The sequence below is a fragment of the Sinocyclocheilus grahami genome, unplaced genomic scaffold (assembly GCF_001515645.1).
Source record: "Sinocyclocheilus grahami isolate Dianchi unplaced genomic scaffold, SAMN03320097.WGS_v1.1 scaffold201.1, whole genome shotgun sequence".
In the NCBI taxonomy this organism is placed as follows: Eukaryota; Metazoa; Chordata; class Actinopteri; order Cypriniformes; family Cyprinidae; genus Sinocyclocheilus; species Sinocyclocheilus grahami.
Window position 1 is genome coordinate 444806 of NW_015505380.1, and position 10414 is coordinate 455219.

Consider the following 10414-nt stretch of genomic DNA (forward strand, 5'->3'; position numbering starts at 1 on the left):
AGTGAGTGAGTCAGTGTGTGAGTGTGTGTGTGAGTCTGCGTGCATCCGTGCGTGTAAGTGTGTGTGTGTGAGTGTGCGAGTGCGTGTGTGAGTGTGTGTGAGTGTGTGCGTGAGTCTGCGTGCATGTGTGTGTGTGTGTGTGTGTGAGTCTGCGTGCGTGTGTGTAAGTGAGTGTGAGTGTGTGTGTGTGTGTGTGTGTGTGTGAGTGTGAGTGTGTGCGTGTGCGAGTGCGTGTGTGAGTGTGTGTGAGTGTGTGCGTGAGTCTGCGTGCATGTGTGTGTGTGTGTGTGTGTGTGTGAGTGTGAGTGTGTGCGTGTGCGAGTGCGTGTGTGAGTGTGTGTGAGTGTGTGCGTGAGTCTGCGTGCATGTGTGTGTGTGTGTGTGTGTGTGTGAGTGTGAGTGTGTGCGTGTGCGAGTGCGTGTGTGAGTGTGTGTGAGTGTGTGCGTGAGTCTGCGTGCATGTGTGTGTGTGTGTGTGTGTGTGTGAGTCTGCGTGCGTGTGTGTAAGTGAGTGTGAGTGTGTGTGTGTGTGTGTCAGTGTGTGAGTGTGAGTCTGAGTGTGCGAGTGTGAGTCTGAGTGTGCGTGTGTCAGTGAGTGTGAGTCTGAGTGTGAGTGTGCGTGTGAGTGTGTGTGTGTGCAGTCTGCGTGCATGTGGTGAGTGTGAGTCTGAGTGTGCGAGTGTGAGTCTGAGTGTGCGTGTGTCAGTGAGTGTGAGTCTGAGTGTGAGTGTGCGTGTGAGTGTGTGTGTGTGCGTGTGTGTGAGTGTGTGAGTGTGTGCGTGTGTGTGCGGGTGTGTGTGTGTGTGTGTGTGTGTGTGTGTGTGCATGAATCAGGGTTGTTGATAAAACTTGCAAATAATAGATGAAAAACTTATACAAATATTGGCTTGGCAACTAACTAAAATAAATTGAAGAACCAATACTACTAAATGGCAATAAATAAAATCTAAAACTGAAATAAAAATAAATTAACACTAAATGCAATATTAATAAAGTCAAAATTAATAAAGTCAAAAGTGTGTGTATATATATATATATATATATATATATATAAATAAAAGGTATTACAAAATTTTTATATAAACTACAATAGTATATCATGAAATCTAAAAAAAAAATGTTGTTTGTTGTTTTTTTTAGTTTTTAGTTTTGATAATGTCTATCAAAACTTATTTAACTGTCAATAAAATGTAATATATAATCTGTATACTCTATATAATGTATAATATATAATTAAAAATCAGATATTTCAGATTCTAACATCTGATTGGATGAGCCTGTACACACACACACACGTGCACACACACACACACACATCGGTTGAGTCCTATATTAACATGCTGTTCATTGATCTCTGATTGTTATGCTGCCAGGCAACCACACACATCCTTCGGTGAACTCTATACCTGTGCAGAGGAGTGTTTAATAGGATTATTGTGATTTATTCTTCATGTCGTGATTTTATTGATCATGGGCTGGGCGTCTGTTGTTGTGTTCCTTTTGCCACTGATTTATAAAGCAGTGAGTCATGTGTTACCATGATTTTACCGCAGTTAAGGTGTGTTGGGCGTGACGTGAGGCAGTAAAACCACTACTGTGTGTCCGCGAGTGATTTATTGGTTTCTGATGGGTTCTGTGTTGGTGTTTGCGCAGGGACTCCGGTGAACAGGATCCCCATCATGGCGAAGCAGGTTCTGGATCTGTACATGCTGTATAAGCTGGTGACGGAGAAGGGCGGACTGGTGGAGGTCATCAACAAGAAGATCTGGAGAGAGATCACCAAGGGTCTCAACCTGCCCACGTCCATCACCAGCGCCGCGTTCACGCTCCGCACGCATACCACATTTACCATATTATACCACATTAGATATACATGACAGAAAAAAAATGCAGTTTATTTTTTGTGACACAGACAGCAGCAGGTTTATTAGGCTGCTGTCACTTTAAGACCTAAGTCACGGATCCAAAATATTAATGCACATCTAATTTTTCCCCCCGACTGTTTATGTTCATTTAATACATAACTGACTGTGTTTATATGAATCACACATAACTCGTCAATAACTTTTAGTTGTACTGCACTTTCTGTGATTAATTTGTGGTTAAATGGTGAACTATTCTGGAGCGCCTGTGCTGTATTTAAATGCATTTTGCAGGTTTTCCTGCAGAATCAGTGCACAGAATGAGAATGGAATCCACAGGTGGTGTTGACGTGTGTCTGGTTTGTCTGTCTCAGGTATATGAAGTATCTGTATCCGTACGAATGCGAGCGGAAAGCGTTGAGTTCTCCCAGCGAGCTGCAGGCTGCCATCGACAGCAACCGGCGCGAAAGCCGTCGATCCAGTTACAGCAACAGCCTGTTCCGCTTTAGCCCCTCCCCAGGCTCCGCCCCTCACCTCCTGACCCCGCCCAAGATGCACCTGTCAGCGCTGGGGGCCATAGGGGCCCTGAATGGACTGCAGGCGTCCCCGGGGCCATCTCTGAAGAAGGGACTGAGTGAGTGATGCAAAAATAAATCTTAAATTAGCAATGCAATTAGATCAAGCAACAACAATCAGACAATTATTAAACAATATTCATGCCTACAGAACTCATATTTATTTTCACAGGGTGTTTTTATAGAGTCTGTAGGTTCAGAGATTGGACACATGCTGGTGTTTGTGCTGTTTTAGTGTTTAGTCTGGTGTTTGTGGTGTTACAGCGCCTCCTGTCGACATTGACATGAACTGCATCTTAAGACATTTACACTAGTTCAGTGGTATTGAATGAATGCGTTGTCCCTCATAAGACTTCTCTTTTTTTATATTTTTCTCACACACACGCGCTCACTCGCACACACACACACACACACACACGCTCGCTCACTCACACTCACACACACGCACATACACTCACACGCACACACACTCACAAACACGCACATACACTCACACGCACACACACTCACACACACGCACATACACTCACACCCACACACACACACTCACACCCACACACACACACTCACACCCACACACACACACACACCCACACTCACACACACGCACATACACTCTCACACACACACACTCACACACACGCACATACACTCACACCCACACACACACACTCACCCACACTCACACACACGCACATACACTCACACGCACACACACTCACACACACGCACATACACTCACACACACACACACACACACACACACTCACTCACTCACACACACACACACACCCACACTCACACACACGCACACACACACACACACACACACACTCACTCACTCACACACACACACACACCCACACTCACACACACGCACACTCTCACACACACACACACACACTCACACACACACTCACACCCACACCCACACTCACACACACACCCACACACTCACACACACACACACACACACATTAACTGGAAGTTTCATGTGGTAATTAGTCAGTTTCTCCACTTGCTGATTATGACAGATTTTCATCCAAATGAGCCACATGATGTGCAAAAGGCCATTTTGAAAGAATAACTTCTGTTTTTTTCTGTTCTTATTATGAATTTCTCTCACACACAGTCATTTTCCACCCTGTGTTTTTAGATGATGATAACTGACTGTGTAGAAAATCACAACCTTGACTGGTTTATTGCTATTTTTTAAACAGCATCAATATGATTAAAAAACAGGGTAATCATTAATTACAACTAAAACTAAAAACACAATAAAAAAACAAAACATTTCTGTTACTTGAAGTAAAATAAACATTAACTGAAATAAAGTTTAAAAAACATAAACTTATTTTATTCCAGCTAATTGCCATGGCAGCATAAAACTAAATAAACAAAATCTAATAAATAAAAATTTATTAAAACTACAGTATATAAACATTTTAAAAATAAATAAATAATAATAAAAACAGATTTTTTTTTTTAAAAAGTAAAAAAAAAAAATTTAAAAAGCACAATAAAATTCTAAAACCAAAAATAAATAAAATTAAGTTAATAATAATAAGAAGAACTATTATTATTTTTAGTTGTTGTTTTTCTTAAAACCAGGGCTATTTTAGAACTTTCTGAGTTTTTATTAATATTTTGAATTAAATTTCATTTTTGCATTTTCTATTTTTAATTTATTTTTAGTGAATGCTTCAGTAATTTAGAATTTTTTTTTATTTTTTTATATGTCTATATTGTATTTATCAGATTTTATTCCGGTTTGAGTTGTTTCAGTACATAAAGTGAAACTAAATGAAAAATGTTGCTTTGGCAAGTAGCTGAAATAAATATAAACATTAAAAAAAGTAATAAAAACGGGAACAAAATGGCTAAATCTTGAACTAAAATGAAAGTGAAAATAAAATAACATTTAAAATACGAACAAAAACAGTAATATGTAATAGTATGTCAATGATACTAAAATAACACTGCTAGGAACATGTTATGTTTTAAATATCCATGTTTATTGCATTAATATCCATTTATACCAAGTTGCATTGATGGAGAATCTTATTATCATGCACAGGTGATATGTATAATATACATTTTAAGCAATTTTATTTTTAATTTTTTAGGGATAGTGTACATTTTCATAATATGCATTGCTAAGAACTTCATTTGGACAGCTTTAAGGTGAAAATAAAATAACATTTAAAATACGAACAAAAACAGTAATATGTAATAGTATGTCAATGATACTAAAATAACACTGCTAGGAACATGTTATGTTTTAAATATCCATGTTTATTGCATTAATATCCATTTATACCAAGTTGCATTGATGGAGAATCTTATTATCATGCACAGGTGATATGTATAATATACATTTTAAGCAATTTTATTTTTTATTTTTTTAGGGATAGTGTACATTTTCATAATATGCATTGCTAAGAACTTCATTTGGACAGCTTTAAAGATGATTTTCTCAATATTTAGATTTTTTTGCACTCTCAGATTCCAGATTTTCAAATAGTTGTATCTCGGCCAAATATTGTCCTATCCTAACAAACCATACATCAATGGAAAGCTTATTTATTCAGCTTCCAGAGTGGACCCTTGTGGCTGGTTTTGTGGTCCAGGGTCACATATAGATTGGTTCTCCTCTGTCCTGCAGATGATGGCCGCTCGTCCTGCGTGGCGCTGGCGTTTGGGCAGCAGCAGGCGGCGGGTTTCAGATTCCAGATTTTCAAATAGTTGTATCTCGGCCAAATATTGTCCTATCCTAACAAACCATACATCAATGAAAAGCTTATTTATTCAGCTTCCAGAGTGGACCCTTGTGGCTGGTTTTGTGGTCCAGGGTCACATATAGATTGGTTCTCCTCTGTCCTGCAGATGATGGCCGCTCGTCCTGCGTGGCGCTGGCGTTTGGGCAGCAGCAGGCGGCGGGTTTGGCGCGGGCCGCGACACTGGAGCAGCTCCGAGAGAAGCTGGAGACGGAGGCACCGGAGAGGAAGATGGCGCGTCTGGCCGAGGAGCAGCAGAGACTCATGCAGCAGGTCTTCCAGCACAACCTGCTCGCCATGGCCTCGCAGATCCCAGTCAACCTGCGGCCCAGAACTTCGGCCCGGGGTCAGTGCGCCCGATGTTTGTGTGTGTGTGTGTGTGTGTGTGTGTGTGTGTGTGTGTGAGTGTATGTGTGTGTGTGTGTGTGAGAGAGAATATGTGTGTGTGAGTGAGTGAGTGTGTGTGTCTGTGTGTCTGTGTGTGTGTTAATGAGTGTTTGTGTCTGTAGATGAGAAGCAGGATCTGGCCGTGAGCATTTCCTCCAGTGGAGCGGCGAGTATCAGCGTGTCAGTGGAAGTCAATGGCATCGTTTACTCAGGTATGGCTTACAGACAAATGCATTGCTTATTTTTATTATTATTATCAATTTTATTGGGTTCTTATAATGTGCTAGTTAGCAAGTTCCACGGCTAAAGTAAACAGTCTCATGAGAACAGCTCTTCACCCCACTAGTGTTGGGTCGTTCTTGAACGATTCGTTCATTTTGAACGAATCTTTAATGTGACTCTGGAAGAACGAGTCGTCTCGGGGAGTGATTCGTTCAGTCGCGCATGCGCAGCATCCTATAGGTTCTGTACTGGAGTTAATCAAGTAGTTCATCTCTCGAGTCTTCGGGTTTTCCGAGTCGTTCGTTCATCACGTGACAGCCCCATAAGCTTAACCAATGCCGTCTGAGCCGGAAAGAGAATTGATTACTCATCATAGACTGAAGACTCAGGTAAACAATGAATTAATCTTTTCTGTTTCTTATAGCAGTTTTGTATTGTTTGTAGTGTGATCGACGTTTGCGTACGTAGTAGATGTGTTAGTGAAGTAACACGTAACAATTTAATTATATTTTGCTAAAATGAACGAAATGACTCAAAAAAAGCTTTGTTCATTTTGCTGAACGAGACTCAAAGGTCCAAGTCGGTAAAATGATCCGAACTTCCCATCACTACACCCCACGGAAGAGAGGGGCGGGGTCAGCAGAGCTCATTAACATTTAAAGAGATATGCACTAAAATGGGTTGCTGTGTGCAGAGCTGTTTTTGACAGGGTAAAAAGGATGCTGTTTTACACTACCATTAGTATTTTTTAACCAAAATATGTTGTAGACTTTTCATTAAGACCCTAAAGAATCTTATCAACTTGTAGAAAATGGGCATCCGATGATGACCCCTTTAAAACAATTACATATCATTGAGTCATCTTCCATTCGCCGAATAACTGTTTTAAAATTATCCAAAGACAGCAAATTTTGTAATTTCAATTATTTTATTTTATGTTATTTTAGTATAATTGAGTAGGGATGTAACCGTACACGTAATTTTCAGTACGGGTCTTTTGGTTTCGGTACACATGTGTACTGAACACATACAGCATTGTTTTAACCACTGCACAAGTGGAAATTCATCGGAAACTTCCAGTTTTATATATTGTTACTTTTGATAAGAAACAAATCTCAAACGGCAGCACATTTTCAGCACAAGAACACATTTTGGTTTTAGGTTTTAGGACAACGTTGATGAAAGGCTTTGATCCACTTCAAATGTCGACTAGTGTATTTACTACTAATTTAAACGTGAAATAAACATGAATGAACATCTCCTGCCTCTTCTAATCACGCAATCAGTGTTTCAACCGAGGAAATGAGTCAATAAAACAGCTTATAAACAAAATGTCACGCAGCATTTTATTTTATATTTTATATGTCCAGAGAAATGCATTTCGTAAAATATTATACTATATAGCTACTCGTTATATTTTACTTTACCTGTTAGCGATGTCTTAATTATTGAATGTATGCTTAAATAAATCTGTTATGAAACAAGTTATGACAGCCACTGTATAAATGAATATATTTCAACAACAAATAGACATTTTATAATTTAGAAGTTATTTAAAAACTCCATTATGTACAATTTACATGTTTGCATAAAATTTATTTTTAAGTTGAGTGTTGATTATTATATTTAAAACAAATTATGCTTTTAGTTTTAGTTGTAATTATTGATTAAAAAAAAAACAGTTTTTTAACCATATTGCTTTTTTTTTTTTAAATACACTTTTTTATATATTTAATTTTATTTAAATGAATATATTTCAACAACAAATAGAAATTTTATAATTTAGAAGTTATTTAAAAACTCCATTATGTACAATTTACATGTTTGCATAAAATTTCTTTTTAAGTTGAGTGTTGATTATTATATTTAAAACAAATTATGCTTTTAGTTTTAGTTGTAATTATTGATTAAAAAAAACAGTTTTTTAACCATATTGCTTTTTTTTTTTTAAATACACTTTTTTATATATTTAATTTTATGTTGGTAACATTTCCGTAACATTTATTATTGCTTTTTTATAGTTGTAGTTTTAGTTTCAGCAAATGTCCAGCAAAAAGGTTCAAATAAAACACTTAATATAAAAAAGAAAAATTATATTTTAAGAGTTCAGATGCAAAAGCCTCTAAATGCCATCTGAAATTTTCTTCTAAAATGAGTATTTTTATCAGGCTCCAATATTTATGTTCAGTTATTTCACTTTAGTTGCATAGAAAAGCACTGATACTGTACATTGCCATTAGAGTAACATCTGTTTTCACATCATCTGACAATTAACAATCATCAGAGAACTGTGCAAGTGTGTAGTTAAATTACTGAAATATTGCTCTAAAACCTCAGAATGTCTTCAAAAAATATTTGATGTCTAAAGGGTTCGGCTGATGAAAGGTTTGGGAATCCCTGGCACAGAGTGTTATTTGTAGGTATGTTTTAATCAGCACTGATCTCGTTTTTAAATGTTTTCTATGGCAGGAACTCTGTTTGCGCAGAAGTCTGCGTCTGCTGCACCTGGACCCAGCTTCACCTTCTCTAGCCCCGCCCCCAGCCAAAGCCCCGCCTCTTCCTCCTCCTCCAAGGGGCGGAGCTCCGCGCAGCCATCCACCAGCGGCTCTCCGTAACCCGATTACTGAAAATCAAACTGTTGCACAACCAGTACCTCAGTTTCTCCTGTCCGCACGTTTGCAAACATTTACATGGACACACATGCATAAAATAACACGGCTGGGCCTCATTCACGAATCACGAGTTAATCGTTCATATACAGTCTTATGCAAAAATCACAATCAATTCAATGCAACAGACTGGATTGATGAACGATCCACATAGAAATTCATGCATTCGACGTCCGAAAACGCTAAATACAATCAGAACGTTCAGCCGAACGACGGGCAGGTTTCACAGAACTTGGAGATTTTTTATTTAGAGTGTGTTTCGATCTGTCTTCTGATTATGTTTCGTGACTTTATGATCTTTTTCACTCAAGGTTCCTAATTTTACCTCAGCGGTGGAACGTCTCTTACCTCAGGATCTGTAGTTTAGGTTTTCTCTGAATGAGTTTTATTTTTTTGTAGAATTGGCTTGAATTGGTGGGGATCAGAAACGCTGTGATTCTCCTCTATGCGTCGCCCGTCTGGACCCGAGCGTGTGATCGTTAATCTAATATCTGAATATCTGCTGTTCTGCGGCGTGTTTGTTTGATGATTTCAGAGCCTGTCTGTCTTCAGGAGCAACCGTCAGATACCTCAGAAACCAGCTGAATGTCTCAGTAGTTGTTTAAACGAGCAAGCGGCCTTCTAAGAGATCTGCAAAAACCAATCATTTCATCTGGATCTCAGGGCAGGTTTTATAAATGTGGGTGAATCTCGTGAAAATCTAAAGAAACATAATATGCACATTTTCATGTTTCTTTTATATGCATATATATGTATATGCACATATTTACATACATATTTTACATTTTAATAAGTGAATCTCATGATCTCATCAAATTTATAAGAAATTTAGCATTATTTCATAAGTTTGGGATCAGTAAGATTTTAAGGTTTCTCTCGTGCAAATCAAGGCTATTTATTCGATCAAAGATACAGAAAGAAAACCGTAATATTGTGAAATATTATTGCAATTTCTAATATTGGTTTCCTATTTTAATATACTTTAAAATATAATTTATTTCTGTGACGCAGCGTTGAAGTTTCAATTCTTTGATGAGTAAAAAGTTAAAAAAAGAACAGCATTTATTCAAAATAGAAATCTTTTCTAACAATATAAGTCTTTACTATCACTTTTTATACATTTAATAAACACAAAAATTATATTTTGAATAAACACTGATCTTTTTAACGTTTTATTTATCAAAGAGTCCTGAAAATCACAGAAGGAGTATCTTATGTCCCAAAAATATATTAAGCAGCACAATTGTTTCCAACATTGATAATAAATCAGTATATTAGAGTGATTTCTGAAGATCATGTGACAGTTATGATGTTGAAAATTCAACTTTGATCACAGCAATAAATTATATATTAAAGTATATTAAAATAGAAAACTGTTATTTTAAATATTATTTCACAAAATTACATTTTTGTCTGTATTTTTGATTAAGTAGATGCAGCCTTGATGAGCAGAAGAGACTTCTTTAAAACACATTACAAGTCTTACTGATCCCACACTTTTGACCGGAAGTGTATATACATTTATATGCGTATAATAGTCACAGCGTAAAACATCTTAATAATATTCCAAAAACAGGCATAATTTTGCTAATGCAAAATATCGTTTCTGTTGATATTGGATCAAAACGTCGTGTTTTTTTAGAGGTTTTGTGAGATTCGCTCATGAACGGTGTGATGAAGTTCTCAGCGTAACCCTGCAATCATTCCTCAAGCACAGCAGCAGCTCCGCGCGACCATCGTCCTCTCATCCACACTGACGCTTGATGTTTTTGTCTCGCATTTTTGCTTTCCGTAGCAGGAAGGCGTCTGTCTCAGGAAGTACTGTGATGTTTTGAAGTGAACTCTCGTTGTTTTTAAGATGATATAAATGCGTAATCGGTGGTGAAGTACCTCAGACTCTGCTGTGGAGATTTACACTACAT

At 37.6% G+C, this 10414-nt stretch overlaps 1 protein-coding gene across 1 annotated transcript in view; it reads left to right on the forward strand.

Annotated features, from left to right (window-relative positions):
- Positions 1-9156, forward strand: part of LOC107595377 (AT-rich interactive domain-containing protein 3B) — a 43679-nt gene extending 34523 nt beyond the window's left edge. Inside the window, exons 4-8 of the mRNA XM_016285761.1 lie at positions 1654-1837; positions 2237-2496; positions 5324-5560; positions 5724-5813; positions 8293-9156. Coding sequence (XP_016141247.1) covers positions 1654-1837; positions 2237-2496; positions 5324-5560; positions 5724-5813; positions 8293-8438 — 917 coding nt within the window. The 3' untranslated portion in view covers positions 8439-9156. The remainder of the gene's footprint in view (positions 1-1653; positions 1838-2236; positions 2497-5323; positions 5561-5723; positions 5814-8292) is intronic.
- Positions 9157-10414: the final 1258 nt, after the last annotated feature.